Below are 27,162 nucleotides of genomic sequence, written 5' to 3'. Positions count from 1 at the left end.
AACTTAAGAATAAGAAGTGGACTTCTCATTATCCAGCCAGAAAAGCACCACTAACAAAGGGGCAGATGGACTTTAATTTGGACAAAAATTCCTATTTCAGTTATATTCAAAATAGAGAATTTCATAGAGATGTGTTTTCCTCTGCATTTCCATAGAGTAGAAAAGAGGGTGGAGGAACTAACAACAGTACCTCAGATAGCTGCAGCAGCTGCTTGTATGTTTGTGCTCCCAAAACATTTTCTTGTCTTGGCATGAACAAGTGCATGTGTGCGCACTGTGTGCAGACTGTTTGATCACTCCTGTCATGCATAGCCTGGCAGTGACGTGGTGTTTCTTGCACAAACTGCCATCTCTTCCCAGCTCACCAGTGAAAGGCTAAACATTAAGCAGAGACTAACAAGATTCCAGTTCTGCAGCACATTTTAATTTTCAGCAGTTTGTATTCTGCCATATCCCAAACAGTCTCTCCTAAGGGAAAAAAGCAACATAATTAACAAGGGATAGATTTTGCTCAGCGCACTCTGTTTCCTTCCATTATTGTATTCGTCAGAGGAACTATTTAGAGAGAAAGCTTTTTGCAGCATTGTGTATGGTCCAAGTTTTTGTAGCTGGTCAGGGGATTTTTTTTGTTTGGTTTTTATTTGTTTGTAAGAAAGCACTGGTTTAGAGGTTACATTTTCAGAAGCCGTTGCATTTCAGCCATTTCAGATAGATAGTGAGAATGGAGGGCACAATAAGAACTAAAAAATATTATTATTTTTCCCATTACCAGCAGGAACATCCTCATCTGAGTCCCATTAGAGAGGTAACTGCCCACGTTAATAAAATAAACCAATATATAATCACTACCAGTCTTAATGCTGGGGCTGAATGACCTAATTTAGTAACTCATTTATGCTGTGTTTTAGTAGTGTGGCCTCTCTCGTGTTAGCTCAGTAAATAGAACAGATGCAGATACTTGCCAGAGGTTCAGAGTCTCATAAACTTGTCTCTACGGACTAGCTTGAATATGCCTTATAAATTCACTGGTCTTCACTTACTGGACTCAAGCTTCAAAGCAACCATGAAAGCTAGACATGCAATATTTATACTTACAGATCCAGTTGTTGTAACTTAGATCAGTCAAACAGCAAGAATGAGCTAGAGAGAGAAACAAGAGTAGCACATAAAGCACCTCTTTTATTAATAATTTTCCACTGGCTTTGCCGAACCTGTCTTCCTTCAGTGTCTGAGACATGTTGAAGAGAGTTATCTTGCTATCTTTGTAGAGGCATTTTCAATCTCTTACAGATCTAATTACCCAACTGAAGGACAACTAGTTGAGAGAAGAACAGGACTTTTGCTCTGTGGTTTGTGCTTCTTTCTGTAGTTCCTTCTCAGATTTCTGTGTTTTTTTCTGTATGGGGGAATCCATCTCCAGTGAAAGGCGCCTGTGTGCTTTGGAGTGCATTTGCTAAGGATGATAAGCAATAGCTGCTGTGTGTCAATAGTTGTAAATAAAAGCAAATCCAGGAGAGAATCCAGTACCTAATCCAGTTCTTCAAAAACAACTGATGGAAGTAAATAAGGCAAAGCTTGTCACCCTTCAGCCCCTGCACCAGGAGGGTTCTCAGGGTAAGGCAGCTAGCGTTTGTGTCTGGAGCAAGTCCTGGAGCATGCCGATGGCTGGTCCAGTCTCACAGTGAAGCAACTGGGCACAGGCAACCAGCAACTGGAAGGACAGCATAGCACCTGTGTGAAAGGCAGCCGGGATGCTGGGGGAGGCAGAGACACCACAGCATCCTTGTCTGCTCCACAGCAGTCACAAAACTTGCCAGGGGAGTGGGACCCACCAAGGGTGACTGCCATCATCACTGCTCAGCACCAGCTCTTTGCCAGTGGAAGAAATGATGACATCTGTCTCAAGACTTGTCTTTTTAACACCAGCAATGTAAATTCTTCCTCTTCCAGAATGGATTCCTTTGAAGCCCTAACTTTCAGCTGGTTTTCCATGAGCATATTAATTTTTTGAGACTGAACTCAGTTTTTCCAGTTGCCTTCTTCATTAGTCTAATGGATTTTCCTCCTTCTGTTCCCATCATCAAATACACTTTCCCAGATGATGGGGAGGTTCATCTCTGGAGGAAAGGTTCTTCTCTGACACGGAAAAGGTTTTAAATGAAGATTTTAAAAGTGCCTAGTGATTTAGGGGTCCTTGATATTTCTCTATCATTCTATGAAATACTGTGAAGTGACAGCAGATGCTGGGTACCTGCTCTCTGATCCCTTTTGCTATTATTTGAGGTATCCTAAATTGGCATACAAGATCATCGCTCATTGTTGGCCCAAAACATACCTCAGATGTTCAGAAATCCCATTCCCAAACTACTACTTCTGCCCCAGATCAGAGGGTTGGCTGGAAGTTGCAAAGTATGAAGTTTAAAACAAACAAACAAATAAATACTTGGGTCTTCTTAACAGCTTCCTGAATGTTCATGGTATGTGTTTTCAATCTAATTCTTTCTGGCTTTTGGAGATGGAAGATTTCCTTCCTGCCTTGCTTTCTAACTAACTAACTAGCTAGGCTAAGGAGTTAAAAATAATTGCACAGCTGAAGAAACTTTCCTAAATAGGATATATCTGCCTACAGCCCAGGCCTGAGCACAGAGCCTCAATCCTATACTCACCTCGACTCTCTACAGCCAAGCTAACACCAACTAGTCACTGTACAGGCACGTTGGCAGAACTTCATCTATACTTCCTTAATGCAAATCTCCTCCCTGTCTTTCTGCACAGCATCTCCTGTGATCCCGCGTGAGACCCTGGCGTGCCCAGCTGCTGCTTTTTGCCCAGCCATCCTGCAGGGCTCCATCGTCTGTCTTGGCATCCCGTGGTAAAAGGACGGGGGGAGGTAACTGCCATGCTTCACACACCGGGTACCAACCGCGTTACATTTTACCTGTCCCGCTTAACACAATTCACATATTTCCATTTTTTAGAAGTATTATTTATTCTTGCTAGAAACTGAGGATGTCGATGCAGACTTCCTCACTCCCTAGACCTGAACACCCAAAGGTATGGTGAGTTTTTACCAAGTGTTCCTTAAAGAACAACTCAATAGGAGAAATCCTCCTACAAATCCCACATGAATCCATGTAATCAGCCCTGCCAATCCACTGCAGACTGCAAACAGCCATAGACAGGATTCCACACAGTTAATTTCAAATAGCTCATTTTCTCTCATCTCCGCGCAAATTCCTGTCATGTTGCGTTACATGTAAACAACTGAGAAACTTAATGACATGCCTTTCAGTCAAAAACCAGTATGGCTTTTCAGTCTAAGCAGATTAATTACAGTTTGTAACAATATAAAGTGATGCAGTCTGATTATAGTTTCTATTGTTCTCTGGGGTAAAATATTTCATGTGAATGCAAAGCCAAGTTTTCTGCTGGCACAACTTTATTGACTTCTGTGGAAAAATAAAATACTCATGTAAAATCCATAGTACATCACTGTTCATGTGCTGTTATAGCAAATAAATTTTATAAGGTTTTGTAAATTAGATGTGCAAGATCAGAATCCAGACCCTATGGAAATGGCATTGTCAATGAAGTGAGGCAATAGGAATATTTTGCTCTGGAGGAGACACTTATGAATTAATCTTTTAGCACTTTATGATTTTGAAGGTGTTTCCTACTTCAGTTTTTTTCACTACCCCCGTCTTCTTCCTGGTACGTTGTTCTTAAAACCTGCTTGCCATTTTCTTTAGTTTCATTCCTATGTAGTCTAGAGTTGTTTTTCTATTCTTCCTACAGCCATTGCTCTGGCATGTTGTAGCAATCCTGTAGACCCAGGCCCAGAAGCCCTGCAACACAAGTTCTGCTAGCTGCCAACAGGATTAATGTGAGGAACTTCCATGAAACCTCTCCAAATACATCCCTCACTGAGTGATATGTCCCTCAACACTTTAAGATGGGATTTTCCTCTTCCTTATTTTTATCTCCAACTCCTCTCCTCTCATTTTTTAAAGCAAAACATTGCAGAAAAGACATTCAAGTGGATAATTAATGCATGGTTCGCTTGAGGGTTTTTTTGAGGAGGGGTGGGAAATCTCTGTGAGACAGATATACTAATGCATAGCTGCTTGGCTCAGTCTCTTCCTGTGAAACATTTTTGGTTTGTTTGTCAGTTGTTTTGTATAAAACCAGCTTTCTTTAGTTTAGATGTCTTTGTTTTTCCAGTTTGCCGAATGCCATGATTGGGGGTGATCACTGATTAGAGAGGTCAGAAGTTGTTTGTGGTGTTTTGAATCCCATGTAACTGCACCGTGGGGGCTGAAATTTTTTTTGACAAGTATGTGGGCTTGCCAATGCAATTCCACCCTGTCCGTGCTGCTGAACTAAAAATCAAGGTCACAAATACTCCACAGAAACTGGCGATGTCTGATTGTTTTGCCTCCTGTTGAGTTATGAAGATTCCAACAGGGTTTCAATTCTACAGGACTAGCAGGGACATTTTTAATGTAAAATTTGCAATATTACATTTCACTATTACAATACTGCCTGACACTGGGGACCAAAGCAAGAGTACTAGATGAAAAAGTACAAGCTGCTGCACTTTGAACTAAAGCTGTGCATCTTGGCATGGGGGAGCATGTAGTTCACATCACCGGTAGGAAACGTTGTGTATAGATCACATTAAACTGCAAAATTGGAGAGGTTTAAATCAGCATTGTAAAACCCTGAAAAAGTGTAAAAGTGAGGGAAAAAATTTATATTATCAAAATATTGAGTCATTACTTTGATATGTGTAGAAATCCTTTCTATAGAAATAGATTCTTTATCCCTGTCCTCTTCTGTAAGGCATCCTCTTTATTTTATATACCCACTCTGAGTGGGTAGAAGCTTTTAGTTTTTGATGAGAGGGGTTTTGAAAGAAGCTATTTTCACACTGCATGTAACAGCATGGTTGGAAGGACAATTACTGCAAATTCTTCCATTTCTGGGTGTGAAGATCCCCAAAGGCATTAGGAACCGCTATTGCTACCCATGTGGTTTGTCACTTGAGGGTTGGGGTTTTTTATTTTATTTATGCAGCCTATCTGCTGTAAGCCATCACTCCTTAGGCAAGTACATGGAGTTTTGGTCTCAGATTGCACGTTTGCACATAGTTTTTCCTTACTATGAACAACCTCAGATGATATATTACTTAATTGTTTAATAATTGTATGCAATTTTAGGACCAATTAATTCCTCTTTGGGTGACTTTAATTACTTTGATGAATATTGAGGCATGGTACAATGTGTTCCTCTCATAAGAGTGTTTAGCTGTTCTTAAGTCAGAGGCTGCTGGGAAAAAACAAAGCATCTGACAGAATCAGATTTTCAAAAAAAAAAAAAAAACCAAACCCACCCCTCATAAAGACTTTTTTCAAGGGAAAATTCAGTGTCAGTTTAACATTACTGGTAATTTGCACAGCTGGATAAACACCATTCTTTTACAACTGTGGTAGGCAGAGCATGAGGGTACTGGAAAAAATGTGGCTTTCTATTGAATTTTCCTTAACTGAGCTTTCTCAAAGCAACTTGGGTTAACAGGTCATGAGGTGACCACATGGGGCAAAAAAGATATATAGTAGAGAATGACAGAAATCAACTAAGAGGGATGGGTTTTTTCAGACCCACTGTGGTCATCTCCAAACCTTGCTAGTCAAGGGCTGTTCACTGCAGTACAGGCCAGATTTAACCAGGACATTTATCTGTGGCAATCAGTAACTGTAAGCATCAGTAACTCTGAAAACAAGGGATTATATTTTTTTCTTTCTTCAGATTCTGTTTTGTCTGCTGAATGGGGAGTGGATCATTAGCAGAGCACAAATACCTCCACCTCTGGCTTACCCATGGCCTCTACCAGCAGTGACCAAAAGCTGTGGTCACCTAACCACTGTCTGAAGTCCCACATGAAGCACACACGAGTGCACGTCTGCAGTGTTAGAACCCTGATGGTGGGCAGCACTCAGAGCTGTCATCAGCAATCGGTCCTTCAGGACTTCTTCAGGCAAGTGCTGCAAGCACGGTGAGGATGGGCACCCTTTCCCTGCCTGTGCTGTAAAAGTAATGCAGATACGTGGCTGAGTTCAGTTACCCCGCATTTCAGGCCAACACCTTTCACGAGCAATTCAGGATCAGCTGCAAAGGCATGCAATTCAGAATAATGAGAAGATGTGTAGAGGTGGTCAAACTGGAAAAATCAGGCTATTACTTTTTTGGTTTGGTTTCGGTTTTGTTTTTTTCATCAGATATTTTTCTTTAGAATAGACAACAAATTTTTTTGTAAGAAACCTGGGAATTATTGCTTAAAATTAAGCAATAATATCTAATATTTTTAAGCCTCAGTAGAAGTTATCTGTTGGCCATGTTAATATATTTATCTCATTCTAGCACAGTAAAACATGGAGTTGCAATTCCAATGAGCATGAGAAGGGCCTATCTGGAGCAGTTGGGTTTATACCTTCAAGGGAGAAGTTGAAGAAAAGAAAGGGAAAAAAAAGGAAAGAGTACGTGACTGTTTCTGTACTGATTCACAGATCTGTTTGCCATGAAATCTAGCATTGTGGTTGTGACATGGACTTGTTACAGCTACGAGCAAAGAATGCAGAAAGTAAGGGAGTTTGACCCTAAAGCTTGAAATACTCAAAGGTTTAGTGTTTTGAGTAAGGCAATGATCCAAAGCCTAAAAAGGCAGAAGAAAAACAGCCTTTGCATTGCATCAGGCCTTCTGATGACTAGCAATCATCAAACTTCGTTCTGTGTAATTCTGTATGAAAGAAGTGTTAGTTCTCCAGTGTACAGTCAGCTGAGAAGGAATAAGATGCTCTGTGTCTGTGCAACTTACCCTTCTGGTCAGCAGACATCCCCGTCACTGAAGGCAATGGAGATGTTCTTGCACAACTGATGGAAAGGCATCTAGCTGTGCTTTGCAACTGCTGCTTCCCGTTAAGCCATCACCAGAGAGAGAATTAGCAGAGACTCCATTGTCACATGCCCCAGATCTGAACCCTGGGTTATATTTAAACGAGCAAGGAAAGAGTTCAAAGACTGTATGACCCCAGTGAATCGGGGGATTGGTTTTTCTAAACTGGAAGGCAAATGTCGGAAGATCAGTTTACAAGTGTCTACCCGCATGTTTTCACTGTGTGGTGGGTCAGCTGGAGTTCAGGCTCTGCAAATACCAAGGAGATGGTTCCAGAGCAGTAAGCACTTCAGCAATTCCTAGCACCGGTGGTCTCAACTTGGGAAGGATTTCATAACATGTCTGAAAGCCAAAAGCTTCTTTAACTGCTAATTTAATAAAGAAGAGTGAACCACTGGGTAAGTCCCTGGAAGATAGACTAAATCAAGCTAATTTGTTATATAATCCCTTTTTAATGTGGAGAATTAAGGTGACGGCAAGAGGACTACGTGTGTAATTCTCCAAGTAATTACTGGCGGGTATTGACATTAAAGATGGGAGAAAGCAAGTTAATTTCTGCTTGTTGTTTTCAACACGTGCCAAACTCTTACTTCACACCAGTGAGGAAAGGCTGGAAGTTGTGTGTTTCATATGCATGAAGTAACACTTGGCACAAATCGCTGAGGGGAGAAAAATAAAAAACACTAAAGCCCAGCAACCCAAACTGTCACTTGCTGACAATTTTTCAACTCTTTCTGTTGGAAAAAAAAATAGCAAATGAAGGTTTCATGCAGAGAATTCCACCTGAGTAAACCCAGGTGTCTGGTCCTCCTTCAGGCAAATAACGTGCTGAGAAGGCAGCTTGTCTTCCCCCTTGGGAAGCGCTGTCATGTGCAGTCCCAGAGTGGGATGAGAGAGGAGCAAGGGAGGATGACAGCACCTGATTCAAGTTGGTCCTTTCTTCTACTGAGATTCTCGGCCATGAAAAACCTGCTCTTCCCCATTGCTAGGAATGAAGGTGCTGGGGCTCTTCACGTCTAACAGCCTCTGCCCTGCTTGGGGCAATTCCACCGTGTGGATCGGGATAATGGAGTTTACATCCTCCCTTTACCAGCACTGCTGGATTTGCCCTGAAACAGCTGGAGATAGCTACGTCTGCACAACCTGCCTCTACCTAATGCATCTTCACACAGGCCTGGGATATCTTCGGTATTTGGGCCGTGGCTACCAGGGCTCTGGAGGCACTAAGGAGCCCTAATGTCCCTGCTTAGCCTCCTGCTCACCCTGCCCAAGGCCCAGGAGCCCACGCCAGCCCACTGAGCCCATCAGTCCTTGCCCCAGAGATGCTGCAGCAGGGCCAGGCTCCAGCTCTCACAGTCCTGCCTGCCATGGGCCCCACGGAGCCAGGCCCACATCACATCCCATCCCCACATCCCAAGTGGCGCCCTAGCAATAGCCATGGGTTACATGAGTTTTCTCACAGGTTTTCTGTTTGAGATGATGTCCTGTGCTCACAGGACTCAATGACCATCTAAGCCTTCCCTGTTACTTAAGTGAAAATGTGAGTAAATATATTTATTGAGAGTCAAAACATGTGTGATATGTAGGATATAACATACAGAAGTATTATGTATTGTTCCTTTATGATTTCCTCCCACCTCACTGTCCTGTGATCTCCCCTTCTCCTCCTTGTTCTCTCTAGCAGAATGTCTACAGGGAAGAAGAGTTGAGGATGAAGTCATGCAGCCTGGAAAGCAAGGGATGACACTGGGCAAATTCGTATCAAGAGTTAATTTCAGCATGTTTCCTATCCAGTCACTCAGGAATCACACAAATATATACTTTCTTCCTATTTTGTTGATGGCTAGAATATTACTTGTGAGATAAATCTTGCTTGTTTAAATCACTCCCTTAGTTTATTTTTAAGGAAAGAAACTGGTTTTTGCAGTTTGATGTGTTTCTTGTTTTCAGACCGTGTTGATTTTCTATGTGGTTCACTCTAGACTTCCTACAACAGAGAGCTGATTATCTCGCCATATGAAAATCACGCATGGCTTCTGGGAACCGTCTGTCAAGAGGAGAGAACACATTGAGAAGCTGGTACCTTTTCTCTAATTATCCGGGTTGATGGTTGTTCAATGAACCCATTAACTGCCTGAAGTGACCTGAGTCTTTACAGGTACGGTACTGCATGGTCTTTCTCTGCAATGTTTAAAAGGCAGATGCTACCCCTGTGTAGTGTCCCAATCTAACCACCTCTGGTCTGATGGTTCCCAAATGTAGCTGGCTTCACTCATGTTGGACAGTAGACCCCTTCCTGTGCCTTCAGAAGCAGCGGCTGTAGGTGAAGGTTCCCTCCTCCCCTCATCTCCCATCCTCTGACAACCGGCTCAGTTCAAGGTTTATGCCTTTCAGTGAAGCACTTAAGCACACACTTAGCTCTAAGCAATTTATTCTTGTCATTTCATTGAACAGGGTTGGATTTAAGTGCCTACTTGTAGTGCGTGGCTTGCCAGCACTTCAACAGTTTCTTTTGCAGTGGCTGGGTAAGATAAAAGTTAGAAGCCAGCCCTGACAGCCCTGCACCTGGGGCAATGGTTTTTTTTCTGGTAGTGATGGACACCACCATTCAAACCTTCATGATACTCCAAAGCAGAGATTGGTAGGGCCCTAGTCCAGCTGTTCACGGAGGATGGAGGAAAGGTGCTCTCCAGAAGCCTAGGTCTGACCTGCAGGAAAATAGGAGAGGGAAAGATTCCCCCATTTTCTCTGGTTCTGACCCACTAGTAGCACTACACCCCAGCAGCACAGCAGGGAGTCAAGGCTTCATGCTATGGCCGTAATATCTCATTTCCCTAGCACAGATCTGGTAGAGGTAGCTGTGCCCTATCCCTTCCAAATCCTATACCACCATCCCCAGTCACCCACACAGATCTCTTCTCTGCTGTGCATCCTCCCAGGATCATCTCACCCTTCAGAGTCAAGGCTGTGTATGTTTAAGGGAAGCTCAGGAAGTGAGAGAGGAAAAACATCGTTCATGTTGTTTAGGGTCTGACTGAGCTAACAAAGTCTGAGCACGTAGTAATGTACCTCAAACTGAGACTTCTCGGAGAGATTTTGCTGGCATTTGGAAATATGCTTGGAAGCTTCACAATCATCTCATTTTGCTCGAATTGGTGTGCATTAGCATTTTTATCTATGGCAATGAAGAAGTTTGGCTTAGGACTAGTTGTCACTGGCTTCTGAAGGATTAGAAAAGCCAAGCTAACAAATGACCTTGACCAGATGGTAAACCTCATTCTTGCCCCCCTGTGGCTCTGTTCCACAGGGGATGATATCCAGCCAGTTTCCAGCCCAGGCTGTTGCTGGGGAAGAGTGGACCACTCTGTCCACCAAAGCTTGGCAGAGTGGTAACCAGCTTTATTTAAAGGCTTTTTTTGAACGTATGATAGATCATACTCTGCTCTCAGTTATACCAGGTAAAACATGATACGAGTTGCTGGCCCTGTTCTGGTCCTTTTGTGCTGCTGCAGCAACAAAAGGAGTCAGAAAACTGCACTCACCAGTAAAGTGTGGGGAAGTCATTCTGCAAAGGAGTCACTTGGCTTGGACAGCCCTGTACCCCTGCTCTGCTCCCTGTGCTGCCAGCATAGCTGAGTGCCTCTGGCAGTGTGGTCACCCACAACCTCTGGGGTGCCAGCAGGGCTCTGGCAGGTCTGAGTGGCACGGCTCTGCAGAGAAGCCCTGTGGCTGCGCTACCTTGTGCTGGCAGCCATGGACAAGCTGCATTTGTAATTGACACCCTGATTGTAAGTGTGGCCACCAGGGATGGCTAAAACGGAGGGAAAAACTGGGCAACTTTGTTGGCATGGGGCTTTTAAGTTGGGTAGGTAAAGATGGACAGGTTAAATTGGGGAGGAAGGACACTAGTCATCTGCCTTGGGACTCCCTCTTTTTGAATGTGGATGGTCTTTTTGTGGCACTGCTTTGGACAGCCATGTTGCTCAAACTCGTTAGAGATCCAGTGGGCTATCAGACAAAAAATAAACCCCACATTGTATGTCACTCTGGGTAAAGTACTTGCTGTGAATGAATACAAAGACCTATTCATCACTCCTAGTGCTCACATAACTGACAGATTAAATCACTCTGGCCGTGAAGATGACAGTGGCCCAATAGCTAATGCTTTCTAACAGTTTCCATTAGAAGGCCTTGTTTCTGATTGTTGATAATTTTGCCAGGCTTCAGCTGCTTGAGCTGGAATTTCCAATGCTGTATGTCACCAGAAACTGAAGTTTTGTGTGTGGAAGGGCCCAGATGAATAGTCATGGCATTTCCAAGCTCATGCATCACTGAAAAGTCACTTGAACACAAATTTTCAGAGAGTAACTGTACGTTTCTCTGTTCTTGAGGGAGCAGGAAAAACATCTGGAGTTAGATGCTCCCCAGCGGTTGCTCCGGCTGAAGTTGGAGTCGCAGATAAACAGCCTAAGTGCAAGAGGTTCCATGTCCAAGACTCTCAACTTGGTAGACATTCTTGACAGTTTTAACCTTTTCCAAAATGACCAATGTTTTCTGAGTCCGTACTTTGGCCCACTGACATACATAGTCCCATATTGTACCTCATGTTGTTGACAGAAGTTGTTTTAAGCAGACTGAGATTATGCTACCAGGGAGGACAATTTCGGAAGATGGCATGTAATAGCTTCAGTTTGAGCACATCTCAGGCTTGGATATGTATGACAACTTTATAGCTCTCCTCTGCTCACCCTTTACCTTCTGCACTGCTGTCCAGTTGTATTTCTAATTGATATTCCTTGTTAAAAAGGATCAGGACCTGGTTTTCAGATCTCATTGCTAGTCTGATCACCAGGCTGAAGTTGCTAGTTCCTGGAACTGAGAACTGACAGTTCTCAGTTGTTTGGCAGCTTTCAGAATGACTTTAATTTGGTCCACTGAATAATTTTTTTTTCCCCTCTGCATTTCCAAACAATACTGGAGAAGTCAACAGGGAGAGTTTTCAGGCTGAACTGAGTTGCCCCCAGGTGAGGTAGTTGTGTTAGGAGGCCATTTGGTGACCAGAAATAAGTGGCATGGGTGCTGGCTCAGGAGAAGGATGGGGTTTAGTGGACCTAAAGTAACTCTGAGGATGATACGCCGTTTCTGGGAGTAGTATCCACAGATGACAACTCAATTCATGTTGCGTGGAAATGTGCTCTCTGATCTGCAGCCTATATAACCCTTTCCCTACAGATATTTTTATTCAAGTGAGCTTTACAAGGCCCTAGAAAGGACCTCTAACTGCCACAGGAATCCGGGAAGGCTTATGTAAGGTCTCTAGAGGAGTTTTTCCTTAACCATTGTACAACGCAGAAAATTTCCAGCAAAATGTCTGTGTGCGCTATGTTTTCCCAAATTGGGCATCAATGTGAATTGTAGGACCTATTGGCTAGGAACTGTCTAGAGGCAGACTTTATAATCACGCAGAATATTTTCGTTTAACTACCCACACTACTGTACCTTCAGATGATTCAGAGCTCTGACAAACCTGGATTCCCATTCAACCAGATAGCTTGGGTCCAGTTAATAACATTATCCCGGGAAGACAGTGTTCAGGATGGCCTGCAAAAAATATCCACCCATTTACTCTACTCTGCTTTTACAGTGGGTTTTTCAGTTGTGCTGTATTCTGTCATGACATTGCCATGGTGCTAGCAATACCTTAGTTGGCCAATTTAAAGCTAGTTGAGTATGTCAATGCCACGCTGCAATTTTAATAAGGTCTGTGGTAGAGACGCAACTGCAGTCAGAAATTGTCACCATTCTGCACTGCCAACATGGTGTAATACTCCGCACAGATCGTCAAGCCAGACCTTAGCAAATCAATCTGGATCCTATAAATATTTTAGTGGGGGGAAGCAAAAATACTTGCATGACCTGCCAAGTCTTTTTGTCTCACAGGTAGGACTTTATATGGAGGAAGCAGTCTTTTCCCTTGGTGGTAATAAAAGCGCTTTATATTTTTGCTACAATGGAAAGATCATGCATTCTATAGATCACACTGAACAGTATTCAGCAAACTGCAGATGTCCTTGAGTTTCCATTATAAGCTTGATTTTATTCCTGTTCTCACTTTGCCAAAATTAGCCCTATACACCTACAACTTCACAGGCATAATCTTATTCTGGGACATATTTTTTGGAAAAGTTGAAGGAAACCGGTCAAGGTGTTTAAGAGAGATGATGGCTAAAAATAATGAGATCATCTGCTTGGACAGTTTCCTAAAGACTTTTTGGCTTGTCATATCCTGAAAATTCATTTACCTAGAGATTCAAAAAATATTTCAAATCTGTTGGTCTTGGCTAGAAATGGTGCCTTTGAATAGTTTCAGGCTGTCTGGTGACAGAATTATTTGGTTACTCAAAGTGGTTCCTGCCTCAGTGTGTGTATGTATATGTGTTCTGCGTTCTTTGGAGATCTTAACTCAACTAGTCAGTGCCAATGTACTCATAAATTTATGGTGGCATATGCAGGGTTTCTAAAGAACTCTGCATGTATCCTAAACAGACATGTTCTTTCTCAGAGACTAGTCCTATCTGCATGTACCCCTGTCTAAAATCCTCACTGTGTTTCCTGACTCCCACTGCAATCCGTGCTGAAGCTAACAGCATGGCTTTACAGTCCTTTCTGCACAGTCCCTGGAGACCTCTTCCAAAGGCAACAGCATTCAAATCTCATTCTACTCATCCCAGTGTTCTTTCCTGGGTCAAAAAATTCATACCTGCCATGATTTGTGCCAATATGTCAGTCTCTGATGGCTGTGAGCCACACATGATGAGACTTAAGTCAATGTTAGTTTTCAGCGTATATGTTTTGTGGCTTATTTCTGGATTTACGACAAATTAAGTTCTGAGGCATAACGTTCTATTCTTAAAGAGGATTTATTTCAAAATATGTCCTTCAAAATATGCTTCCCATAACTGGGTCATTTTTAAAGACAGGTCTTGAAGTGTGCCCAAAACCAGAGGCAAACCGATTCATTAGACAATTTTCAGCGTCTCATTTTAAGTAAGAAGAAGATGACATCTGGAAACAGTATAGTTGTGCTATACCACTGCATTAATGTGGTCTCCTGGGATCACTACTTACCCACTGCATCATCCCCTTAGCTTGTACTGAAGGTTAGAGCGTAGCAATGTCAACAGTAAAGCCTGCCCAGCATGTACCGTTGACCATGGGACATTGCCCATGTCTCATGAGACCTTGTTTTTAGTTAATAATGTTGCCAGACTGTAACACTTAAACATTCATCTTTCTGAGCTCCTGACTTTAGTTGGTTTTGTTGTTGTTGAAGTCAAGTCCCTGACCTACAAATTACTGGAACCTGCGTGTGTATTTGGGAGAAGTATGACACCATGCTTTCTCTGTTTATTATTCCATCGGCATCTGTTCTCGGCCACTGTTTGCAGCAAGCTCTTGGGCTAGACGGACCTTTGTTTTGACTCGGTGTGGATGCTTTTACACTATATTCTCAGTATCAACAAAAATAGTTGACTATCTCCTGAAAACAAACTCAGGGCTAGGAATTCACTTTGTCATTTTAAAGGCTTCTAACGGTTTTTTTATTGTTGTTCTTTTTTTGTGAAGAAGCTTTGGTATCTCTGTACTCCAGAGCTAGGAACTGAATCCTAAGTGAAGCATTATCTTGGATTCAGGGATATGCTTTTTTCCCTCATTCTGGTTCAAAGCGTTCACTTCTGGCTCTCGACAATCACATTTTGAATGTGCTCAGTAGAAACTTGGTAGGGTTTTGCACTTAGATGCTGTTGACAGTGAGCATACCATGACAGGACTGAGCAGGACACTGCTGGTTGCAGACTGCTCTGCCACGCAGCACAGGAACTGAGTGCAGCAGGACTCTCCAAATGGCCATTGTCTTCTGGGACTGAAGAACTGCCTGACTGGAAGGCAGAAGTGACAAACAAGTTTTCAGGGGCTTTCATTGAAGATTGAAAATGGGTTATGCTGGTAAGAAGATGAGATGCAAAAGTAACATCTAGATGGCTTAGGGGAAGACTGGAATATGGCTAGCTCAGTAAGAGTCTACAGAGATGATAAGGAGAAGAGGAAAGGCTTACAGCAGGGAGAGAGGAGGATGGTCTGTGACCTTGGAGACAACTTCTCAGAGACCTGGAGCTGACCACAGGTTTCCTGTGTTCAGTTCCCATGTTCAGCTCTCGGCTGTGGAACCCACTGTAAGGAACTTCTCCTCCTGATACAAGTCCACACAGATGTTGACAGTCATAGACTCACTGAGAGAGATAGGCTTTCATCGGAGGGGATCTGGAGAAGTTATTAACTCCACCTTTCGATGCCAAGAACAAGTTACGATCATGTCATCCCAAGCTACAGTATCTTATGGTTGATATTGAAGTTTTATACAATGTCTAATCTAAATTTCCCAAGCTGTTTGGTTTATGCCTTTTTATGTTTTGTTTTTCCCAATCTTCCCACCAAGAACGTATTATTTCCCTATTCTTTGCAACAGCTTTTTAGTTGAAGACTATTACCCTTCCTTCTTCTCAGTTGTTACTTCTTTAGGAAAAAACCTCCACATTTCTTGCAATCTCCCTTCACGTTTTCTGGACCTCTGTCCATTTCTGTTGATCTCCTCTGGCCTCTTGCCTACTAGTTCGTATCTATCTTTAAGTGCAGTGCACTAAACAGGGCATGATCTTCCACATGAATCCTTAACAGTGGAGATCAGCCCACGCGGATGCTTTCAGTAGTCTTTAAGACCCTTTAGACATCCCAACGTGAGGGCTTTGCCATTCATGTTCAGCTTGTTCCACTATAGTCTCTGGATTTTTCTCTCGTGAACTGGTACCTAGACAGCTTCTGTGTAAGCACGGCATTTTGCACTATTGCATTCCATCCCTTTAAATGACTTCTCTAAACATATCAAGATAATTTTAAATTCTGATCTTTTAGCATCTATAACATCTGGAGTCCTTCCTTGCTCCATCTGCAGGTTTAATAATCATACTTCATATTCCATCTTCTATGCCTTCAATGAAAACATGAAATAAAAGTCGGTATGGGACCGAGGCCAACAGAATTCCTTGCAAAACACACGTATTTTGATAGGTTACAATGGAATGACCCCGTGGATGCAATTATCCAACCAGACTTGACCTCCTGCCTCCTCCCACAGCAGTTTTATATAAATTGCAGTTCACTAGCCTGTTCATGAGGATATTATAGAAAGTACTGCTAAAGGCCTTGCAAAAAAATAAATTAAATAAATAAATTAAAGCTATATGTCATCTGCAGCCATTACTTCACCATCCCTTGAAGACTCCCAGAGTTAAGTCGATTAAGCTCAGGCAACTGGAAAACATCTAACTTAACTGGTTATGCTCCAAGCAGGTTTTTGCACATATTAGGCTGAAATTTTACCCCTTTTTCCTGGTAGTAATTGCACTGTCTGCTTGCTATTGACCCTTTTTAGTAAAGACTGACGAAAAAGGGAGTAAAAAACCCCTTTTTGTCTTAACGTCCTCTGCTGATAGCACTCCCCATCTTTGAGTAGTGGCCCAAACTTCCCTTTGTTTTTCTCTTACAACCTTACCTGTAAAATTTCTTTTACTTTTGGTAAGTTTTGCTAGTTGCATCTTGTGCATTTTGTCTTTACTAACTGTATATACAGCCCCCCTCCAACCCCCCATGAATATTGTGCTGGGTTCTCAACCAGATGACCTAGTTTCTACTTTACAGATGTATTGCTCTCTTATGCTTGTGGTCAATTAAAAGGTTGCAAATTAGCTGAGTTCTGCTAAATTTCCTTACTTTCCTCTAAAATAGCATAGGTTACACTGGTTTCTTATTAGCATTTCTTGAAGGAACTGACAGCTCTCCATAATTTGTTTTTCCCTTAGATTTGCCTCTTATGAGCTCTTCCCTACCCATTCTCTGAGTTTATTGACATCTGCCTTCTTGAAATCTAATGCTGTCTGTCACTCAGTTGGATCAAGTGGCAGAAGTTGACACTACGTTCGCTGTAGTACTGATTTCTTGTAAAATGTCATATCTGGCAGTAGACTTTGAGTCATATGTTACACTGCCCTCTACCTACGTGTAAAACTGCTGCTCATCTGAGGAAGGTAGTGACAATTACAGTATGTATTAGCCCTTAAGATTTAGGCTGCTGTTCAGAATTTAGCACGAAAAAGGGGAAGAAAAATGTAACTTCAGTGAAACCTTCTGTAAGGCATTAATAACTGCCCTTATAAGGGATCTCATTCCACGTGGGCAGCGGGTCTGTGCTAATGAAACATTTACAAGACAAATTCCTTGCGATATTAAATAATCCAGACTAAGGTATGCAACGATCCTTGCCCTAATTTGTTTACTAAAAACTTAGAATATCATTATGCAGCTATCTCATGGTGCAATGAGCAGACAGTGAGACCATAATGGGAGAGAGGAAGAAAAAAAGCAGTAAGCTTCACCTTAAGCAAAAACGGCTGATCAGACCACACTGGACCTATCCCTTGTGAGAACAGTGACAGACGCTCTTACTGACATCTAATGCAAAACCAGTAAGACTTCAGGTCCTACTAAAACCCTCTAATATTCTGTAATGTTGGTTGAGACCACTGTAGATACCTGATGGATCCTCTTAGGTCAACCAGAGATGGTCAAGGAGTTAGGCCAAGCCTGGTGCTGATATTAGAAAGCCTTCCTATTATAGTTATTTTTACTGATAATATTGCAATGCAAGTTTACTCTCACTTCAAGTCGATTTGGATTCCCTAAACAATGAAAATTAATTACCAGTAACCTGTCCCAGATACGGTCAATTTTTATGACGGGTGTAAACTAATAAAGATGCGGGCATCGTACTGGCAACGTGGTGTTGGACGATAGAGAAGCCTTGCCTATAATCAGAGTAGTGGTGACGGTTTAGAGAAACCCAGGCTGTTGAACCACTCCAAGTTACACACCGCAGGGCATGAATGTGTGGTGTCAATACGCTATCTAGTGGCTGTATCGATGATGACATTATTCCTGAATTGCTGTTCTGCTTGTGAACTGGAGCATTAAAAAAATACTTCAGATGAAATCAGGATTTCTAAGTCTGTAACCATTCCTTAATGAACCTAAGACCTTTAGAGGTTACAGGTGATTAATAATAATAAAAAAAGTAGCAAAGTCTGCATGAATACGCAGACAAAACTGTTGCTGGGAAGTTCTAGGCAGTCATTCTTGTCATTAACGGTATTCTGATGGGAACCGGACAAGCAGTTAAAAGATTTTTCTCCTTCATATACTGACTATGTTCTAGATCAACTAAAGAAAAACCCGCTCAGTTTAGGAGTGCTTTAAGAACAAGTTTAAGGATTTTCTTTAGCTGCCAGGTTATGCAGTATTTTGTGGGGTAAGAGCAGCTAACCTAGATACTTTAAAGCAGGCGCATAGCATACAGAAGCAAGGCCAGATGTGTTCTCCTCTAACTGGGAAAACTAATCCCCATTCCTCAAGATCATAGACTAGGAAGAGATGAAGACCACGCACAAAAACATCCTTCTGATTTTCTGTTTCTGCCAGGGATGTGATTGGCCTTCAGTAAATCATACACCCCTTCTGCTTTATTTCTCTGTGAAACAGAGATAGTACTGTTCTACAGAACTGAAAATAGCTTTATAGTTGATGAGGACTTCTGTTGTAAAGGCCATATTTTACATATATATATATATATACGAAATAGAAAATACTGTATGTATATATGACCTGTGCCAGCGTATTTAGGGTTCCGCATGAGCTACAACTAGCACACAAATTAGTTACGTTATTAAAATCTGACTCACCATTGCTCTCAGCAATTTTGTACTTTTCTACTTAATAACTGAGAAAGCTCTCTAGACAGCTGTTAAACCATTTATCTCTAACTGCACTCAGTTAAGTGCCTGTATTTGTTTTAGGAGGCTGAGTAAAGACGTGATGATACAGGTTTCAGCCGGGGTAGCATTTCTTGAACTGTTCTTTCGAGGAAAGCAGAAATTTTGTCTTGATTTTTCTTCATGCATCACAAAATCAAAGGCACCAATTTTGTTATCCATTTTCAGTAAATAATGTTTCTATTTATACATACTTCTGAGCCCTTAAAAGCAAGTTTAAAATAGTTGGTAAACAATGCTCACATTGCCTGTGTTTATTGTAACTATTTCTGATATAAAGCTTCTCTGGTGCATGTCCTTTGCCACGTACAATAGCAGTTATTAAGTGTGTATGTACATGTGCCACACAGGTGGTTCCTGGCCTAAGTTTACAGACTGTGCTTGATAAGAAAACCATGATTTTTTAAGAGCAGTGCATAAAAGTCAGTTCCTTGGTCTTGCTCTTTCATCCCAAATAAATCCAAACCTCGGAAGCTTATGCAATAAGCATGTAAGAGTTGTCAGGTCTACAGACAACCTGCTTAAGTGCTCAAAGCTGAGGAGCTTAACCTCTTCTTCCCTCCTACCCACAAGCATCTGCTATACTTTCTTCCGATTCAACATTCAATCCAGATGAATTGCCCTCAAAAGAGATATTTTAAAAGTGCTTTAACCGAAAGAAGAAATTTCTTTTGACTGCTAGTAACAGAGGCTGGCTTACAAATGCACCAGAAATTCAGTACATCTTTCACCAGGACTTCCAGCCTTGTCTGTCTAGCTCCAGAGTGCACAAACCCCAACTTTTTTTTACAACCAGCACAACCCTGGCCACAAAGGCATCAAAATAAATAATTACTACAAGAAAAAAGTCCGACACTCAGGATTCATTGCACAAATGTTTAAACAGAGGAAATAATTTCTTTTAGAAATGTGTTTCTCTTGTATAAGAATAATTTTGTACAGAAAATAGCTCTTTATACATTTTACAGAAATACGCTAACATTTAGATTCTCTATTAATGGATAATGATTGAATGCAATTTAAGATTTCAGTTATGTTTTAGAGTCACCAAATATCAATAACACAGCAATACATCACTTCTCTAATATCCTTAAACCGCTTGACTTACCAAGCATTGAGTCAAGACAGTGGAAAGATTCCTAGAACCATGTTAATTTGCAAACACTCAAGTATCTTGCAACTGTTAGTTACGAAATACCTCCTGAAAGTAATACCGTAATTTAAGTGTCAAGGAATATGAACTTAAACCTTAACAAGGCAGCATTACTCGCTCACTTAGATTATCCTGCTGGCTAATACTGTAAAAACCAAATTGAACAGAAGCTTTTATATTAAACTGGTTTACTGCTAATATGACCTTCAAAATGAGATAGCAGAAGCTACTCTAGTAAATGCTATAACAGCATTAATATAACATATAAATGTAATAAAAATACTTTAATTTTCTTAAGAAAACACCACGGAAGGTAGAGAAAAAAAAATCAGTAAATTAAGATATAAAAAGTAAATCTGTGAAGGATGAGAAGAAATTGAAAACACGTGTATATATATTGATATGTAAAATGTACGGGTATGCTAGGAAGTACATATATTTAAAAATACTCAGTTTCTTCAAAGACTGTTAAAAGTCCATACGGTATCACGTGGACCTCAAACACACACCTCATTCAAACGCTTTTCCTCTACAATTGCTGTTTCAAGCACCTGTGCTTACACGTAGGTTTCCTTTGAAATTAGTGGAACTTTATCCTTGAATTACAATTCTATGCAGTAATCTTTTCTTGCTTTCTAGCTGTTTTTTAAGTTTAAATAGAAGATGTAAGGAAACAAGTACTATATAGCCCAATGACAGAAAAACTGAAATTTAGATTGTATATGATCTATTTAGTATTCATACACAGCTTCTTCAGAGCTTGCCAGCTGTACCCTACGTGAGTACTACTGACCCTTCCAAGCTTCAAGATTCAAACATGTAGCTACGTTTAGTCAAACACGGCTCTTCCTCCGAGTTCGCCAGTCTTAACACAAATACCTTTCAAATAATTTCAGCTGGAACTGGTACACCTCTCCTTCTCACAGCACAGAGGTCGGTATGAGACAGTAATGAATCACATTAGACTGGTTCACGTTTCCATGTAGTTAGAAGGAGAAACAAGCCCCCTGCAAAAGCTTATTCCAGTGATTTTGCAAATTCTGCATAGTCAATATATCCGTCATTGTTCTTATCATCATCTCGTAAGACATCATCTATTAGATTAATCAGCTCTTCTTCTTTCATTGCCTGGGTATGCTCCCCACCTTCCTACAAAAACAAAAACACATTGAAGAGTTTAGCAGCGTTTCCCATCTAGTGGCACACGAGACAGATTACCAGCAACTAATTTTTCGTTAAGCTATTCGTGTTTGGTGCCTAATTTGGCACTAAGCTTTATGTAATTGTCTATACCAATACAAGAAACTTTTATCAGGTGCAAGCTATGAAGTCCAAGTTCTCTGGACTTCAGAACAAGCACTCTGTATCCAGCTAATATTCTGAGCCAGAAGTTCTAAGAGCTGAATAGCACAGTGTATGATGTCGGATAATAATCTAACAGATGTATTTTTAATTTGGATCTTGATGTAGTATAGACACTGTAGTTTCTACACAGTACAGGAACATCCTCCTGTGTGTCAGAACTTGCAAAATGCAGAGCTTGGCAGTAACACAGTGAAAAAAATCCAGCACTGTAGCTTAAAGTCAGCAAAATTCTGAGTAACACCCCTTACGAGCAAAGGGGAATACAAAGAGGTGCCTTTGCCCACGGAACAGCAAGTCATTATTCTGCTCTTGGCCAGGTGTTTTTTGCCACAGGTGTAGGCAGGAAGTTGTGCTATTCCGAACTGGAACTTCCAAAAGGTCAGTACGAGATAGTATGTTAGTACTGTCTTCCTAATGATTGTATCTTCCTACTTTGCCCTTAAACGTTCCCAGCTGGAAAGGGAATTTGTGTCCAGAAAAAGGCAGACCATGACTGGTTCTTCTCATACAAATTCTGTGAAAGTTTGGGTATCCACGGCAGTAGCAGCTTGGAGTTGAAAACAGCAGCCTTAGAACCTCGAACAGCATCATATCACATGCTGTTTCTATAAACCCTCATAAACATGATCCCATTTTGGATAATTTCCCTTTCTCCCCATCCCTACCCACCAAAGTATCCCCTCTGTCAAATCATTTTCACTCTACAGTCCTTCCTCGCTCTAACGTTTAACCTACAATAGAGACTTCTTGAAAACTGCAATGTGACATGAAAAGACAGGTGGTAAAGCCAGCACGTTTACAAATCAAACCAAAGCTATCGGGGGCGGGGAGGGGAGAACCAATCTCATTTTCAGGCAAAACTGTAACGGCACTGCAGATCTGTTGTACCTGTTCTGTTCTATTGGAAGCTGCCTCCGTAGTCAGAACTGTTCCCAAACACACGCAGTGTTATGAAATTTCACCTACCTCTTTGTGGACGTGGGATATAGCAGTAGCAAGCTCTAACCCATCTAACAAATTATTGCCATCGTAATCATGCATTTTGAAGTAATGAAGCTGCAACTCTTGTGGAGACATCTCAGATTCCGGTTTCTCAATAACACCCTCCAAATGTTCCATGATGTGGCTAAAAAAAAATTAAATAAACAAAGCCCACGACATTATCTGTCAGCTAATATTTAATGCTTTGTTTACAACAAATGTAGCCTTTGATCAGACAGTCAAGTACACAGGAAATATTGTATCTATAAAAGCAACCAGGACAACCGAAAGCTACAGTTTTATGTGAAGACAAAGGGGACAGAAAGGCTGTTTGTTGCAGGTGCTGTAGTGGCCTCTAACACCTTAGATAGCTATTTCAGTTTTTTCTAGCCTGCTACCAGGTTATCAAAACAACTGAAGCAGCGCTCAAAATCTTTTTGGCTGTCTTCCAAAGCATAGGAAGTGGACAAAGATCTTTCCCAGTCAAACATGAAGTATTCTAGGGAGTTTTATTTGCTGCTACCACTGTTCTGTCTGTATGAAAAAGCAAATGAGAAAAAACCTCTCACTCTACCTGTTTGGAATATGATTTTGTCTAAAGCGTGTTGGTCTAGGTAAGCAGGATTCCTGTATAAAATTCTTTATAGTATGAGTAGGGCTAAAGGCTCCAGAGAGACCTTTCTAGGCCTAGTATCTCTACAAACCTATCAAGCAACGTGTCTCATATCAGACTCTAGCTAGTCGTACAACATGCTGAGAAAAGAGGGTGCCCTAGGCTTAAGCCCAACTCACGTAACACGACTTAAGAGATAAGCAAGTCATTAAGAAGTAAAGTTTACATCTGTAGAACACGGAACACATACTCTTTATCTTGTACCAAGTTCTTATCAAGGCGAATATTTGCATGTTGACTCTCTCCTACGTGTTCCTCAGCTAGGGCAGAGATGAAGAATGCAGCCAGAAAGCTGAACAGCAATCGTATTCTAAAAATCCTTTGGGCCATCATGATCTCCTACAAAAAGGAAAACAGATGGAAAAACACAATCTACTTTCAGCAGATTTACAGAGTGCTCAGAAATGACCCCACTAACTTCTAGAAGAACTTCCTTCATTTCATAGAATCATTAAGGTTGGAAAAGACCTCTAAGATCATCAAGTCCAACCGTCAACCCAACACCACCATGCCCACTCAATCATGTCCCGAAGCACCACATCTACATGTTTGTTGGAACACCTCCAGGAACGGTGACTCCAAGCACTCAGCAAGCACAAAACCAGAGTGCTCCAATTAAGAATTTCTATGAGGGTGCCTATTTCAAGGCAGTATGCTGTAATTTTTGGAGAACGACTCTTTTTTTCATGCGGCAAATGTGCGCTCTTTAGTCTTGGCCTTCGTACCGCTTCCAGACAACCCACCCTGCCAGCGTCACGCGGGCCGGCCCCACGGCCACGGGAGCGAAGGTCGCTCCCGCTATCAAACGCAACGGCCCCCGCAGCGCTCACGGCACCGGGAGGAGAAACGCTGGAGCCCCTCAGCGGGGAGCGCAGGAACCGACCGCTGCGTTCGGCTTCTCTGCTTTCCTCGCAGCGCCCGCTGAAGCCACCCCCGGTCTGCAGCCGGTCCGGCCGGCGGCCCTGACAGCGGGCACCCGCCTCCCACCGCCGGCTACCCCCCGCCCCGGCAGGGCCCCCGGGGAAAGCTCCGCCGCCGCGGGAGGGGGCTGGGCCCGCCGCCCTCCGCCCGGGCCGCAGCACACCCCGCCCCAGCCTCGGCTGCCGGGGCGGGCGGAGAGGCCCCGCCGCTGCCGCGCTACGCACCGTCCGGCGATGGCCGCCGTCCCTCCCGCGGGCTCCGGGTGACGGGCAGGTGGAGCCGAGCTCCGGGCAGGCCGGCCACCATCCCCGGCCTCACCTCTGACCCGGCGCACGCGCCGCTCTCCCGCCCCGCCCCCTCTTCCCGCCCATTGGCTGCACCTTTCCGCCGAGCGGGGTCTGCGTCACCGCTCCTGGAATTCCACGTGGAGCCTTCGCAGGACGGACAGGTGGAGCGCCCCGCCCACCGCGGGGCGGGGCCGTCAGCGCGGCCGTGGAGGTGGGCGTGGGCGTTGCGGCGGCGCCCGCGCCCGTCACCTCCCGGTCCCGCGGCTTCAGCCGGCCCCGCACCTCCCGCCGCCCGGCGAGAGCCCCTCACCGGCCTTCGGTGAGGAGACCCTCCCCCCCCCTTCCAAAGGGCGCGCCGTGAGGATCCAACCGGCGGTGACCCGGCAAGGGGTAGCGCCAGCGCCAGCGCCATCCCGACGCGTGCCCGCGCACAGGGCTCGCCGCAGCCGCCCCCGCTCCGCCCGTTTCTCCGCGGCTTCTTCTACAGACAACGGGCTGCGCCTCCCCCGCCCCGCTGCCCTTGTGGGAAGGCGCAGCGCCCTGTCGCCGTTACCCTCCGTGGTTCATAAACTGTTCGTTCCCTCGCTTCCCCCTCTCGCCAAATGGCGGGGCAGCAAACACAGCGGCGGTGCTAGCGTTCCCCCCAGGCCCCCTACGTCTGGCCGGCCGAGGGCCGTCGGGGTAGGCGCAGTGCCGATGCCAGGACAGCGGCCGCATCGCTCTCTGGCCCGGGCGTCAAGTGAGGGACGGCCGTGAAGGAGCCGCCGTCCCCCGGTCGCAGGCCTGGGGCAGGGAATCGTCCCGCCCGCTCACGCCCCGCCGGGCACCTGGCGGCGGGCGGGGCCGGGGCCGCCCGCCCGGAGCCGGGGCCAAGCACACGCTGTCGGCGCCTCCCGGGCGCTGCTGGCGGGGACTCCCCGCCGGGCGAGCGAGCGGGCGGGCGGGGCAGGGCGGGCCGGGCCCGGCGCTAAGATGGCGGCTAAGGTCTCTCACTCACACGTGAAGCTGGAGGGGGAGATCGAGCGGTGCCGGGCGGAGGGGCAGTGGGGGCAGCTCCGGCACCTGGCCCAGCAGCTGCTGCCGCCGGCACGGCCCCCGCGCAAGGCGGCGGGGGGCGCGCAGGACGCGGGTAAGCAGCGGCGGCGGGGGGCGGGCAGGGTGGGGCAGCGCGGCGGGGCGGCCGCCGTTCCCGCAGCGCCCGGGCGTGGGGCGGTAGCGGCGGTGGCGGGGCCGGCTTGTCGCTCCGTGCCGCCGCCCGGGGCTCGGCAGACGCCCCCCCCCCCCCCCCCCCCCAGCCCCGTGGGCTGACGTGGGCGGGAGCTGCGGGTGTCCCGGGGTTGCGGGAGGCGGCTGTGGAGCGCCGGGGTGCCGGCGGAGGGAGGGAGCGGGGTGCCGCTTGGTGTCCCCGGTAGGCGCCCCTGCCCCGCGACGGCGGGAGCTCGGGAAACGGCGGTGAGGAAGATATCTCGGTGCTTTCTCTTCGTGTCCGCGCTGCCGAGCCCGTGGGGGGCTGCCGGTGGGCGTAAGGGGCAGCAGCGCCTGCTCGGTGGCTTCTCGGCGTTTGGGGTGGTGCTCTCCCCTCGACGGGCCCCTTGGGATGGTGCCTTCCCCTCGACGGGCGTCTGGGCGCAGGCGGCGGGTGCTGCCCTCGGTGCCCGCCTCTGGTCCGACAAGCTCGGCGGGGCTGCGGCCAGGCTACCGGCCACAGTGTTCCGTGTTTGGAAATGTCTCTTCAGCTTCTCGATACGTACGATGCCGATTCCCTCTGGCCCCCACCCCACCCTGTTCTGAATGCCCTTATCTCCCTCCATTTCTGAACAGGACTGCTTCATTTAAAGGCTTGGGCTCACCCAAGCATCCATTCACCTGTAAGACAGGTTTAGCAAATGTATTCTTATTTTTTAATTATTTTTTTTTTTGCTGTTGCAGCACACTGCTTTGCTTCTCTTTAAAGGAAATAGCTTGTAAGAGGTGAGGCAGCCTAAGTTAGAAACATCAAATTTTGTGCCTGCAGCTGACAGCAGTAAGTTGTGGAAAGGACCCGATCCTGGCCACCGCGCTGGTGACAAGAGATGCTGCGGTTGAAGTCAGAGGAGCTATTCCTATGAATAATCCCGCTTCTTTCAAGGGGTGTTTCTAGGATGTGGCCCTCGAGTTAACTGAACCTTGCTGGGATGCAGTAAACTTCACAGTGGGGAAGCTCGGTGGGGGGGTGGGAGATGTTGGGGGCTTAATATGTGTTTGTTTATGAGGCTTTCTGAGTGTATACGTGATGCAGCTCAAACCCTGTGTGGCGAACCCCAGGGCCAACCTTTGAACTTTAGTCAGGTTTCAGCAGCGCTTCCCAGGAGCAGAGATCGTCATGCAGTTTGGGGGCATTAATAGTTGAAGAGTTCATACTAGAATGTTCCCTTGTAATTAAGAGGCATAACAACCGTATGATTGCTGTAAAAACATTAGTTGTTAATTTGCTGTCATGTCATCATAACTTGCGAGTTATGAAAGACTAATGCTTTGTTATTGCTACAGAACTTTTTGTCCAGCAAGAGACTAGCTACAGTTTTGTGTTTCTAAAAATAATAGTGTGTCTGGATGGGATTTTTTAATAGTAGTATTTTCTCTTGAGAGATTGGGTATATTTATTTCTTAATTGTATATGATCTTATGGAATTCCTTGAGTTTGGTTAAGAGGTTGGTGACTACCTGGAAGCTCTTCAATGTTGTGTAGAAATGATTGCATGTGAGGTTGGGAGGGAAAATACACTTGAACATTTACACTTCCCATTTTATGTACCTGTACTTTGTTTATTCAAGTTAGTTGTAGACCTGCAGTTGAGCAGGAAGATCTATGGTTATAATTTGACATGACTTAAGCCACAACAACAAGAAAA

General features: G+C 44.4%; 2 protein-coding genes across 3 annotated transcripts in view; one reads left to right on the top strand and one right to left on the bottom strand.

The window, feature by feature from the left end:
- Positions 1-21,021: 21,021 nt before the first annotated feature.
- MCFD2 (multiple coagulation factor deficiency 2, ER cargo receptor complex subunit) lies at positions 21,022-23,396 on the bottom strand. The gene is made up of 3 exons (XM_009954456.2): positions 23,254-23,396; positions 22,376-22,535; positions 21,022-21,193 (listed from the first exon to the last, which is right to left on the bottom strand). The coding sequence occupies exons 1-3, from the start codon at positions 23,394-23,396 to the stop codon at positions 21,062-21,064; spliced, it is 435 nt and encodes a 144-aa protein (XP_009952758.2). The 3' UTR covers positions 21,022-21,061.
- Positions 23,397-25,213: 1,817 nt separating this feature from the next.
- TTC7A (tetratricopeptide repeat domain 7A) overlaps positions 25,214-27,162 on the top strand; it is a 171,858-nt gene continuing 169,909 nt past the window's right edge. Inside the window, exon 1 of one of the 2 annotated variants that reach the window (XM_086460563.1) lies at positions 25,214-25,400. In XM_086460563.1, the coding sequence (XP_086316689.1) occupies positions 25,244-25,400 (157 nt within the window). In that variant the 5' untranslated portion in view covers positions 25,214-25,243. The remainder of the gene's footprint in view (positions 25,401-27,162) is intronic. The other variant, XM_086460562.1, reaches the window with a different exon arrangement.

This window comes from Leptosomus discolor, chromosome 2, assembly GCF_034619465.1.
Source record: "Leptosomus discolor isolate bLepDis1 chromosome 2, bLepDis1.hap2, whole genome shotgun sequence".
In the NCBI taxonomy this organism is placed as follows: Eukaryota; Metazoa; Chordata; class Aves; order Leptosomiformes; family Leptosomidae; genus Leptosomus; species Leptosomus discolor.
Note: the sequence above shows the minus strand (reverse complement) of the source record. Positions and strands in the feature narration are given on the sequence as shown.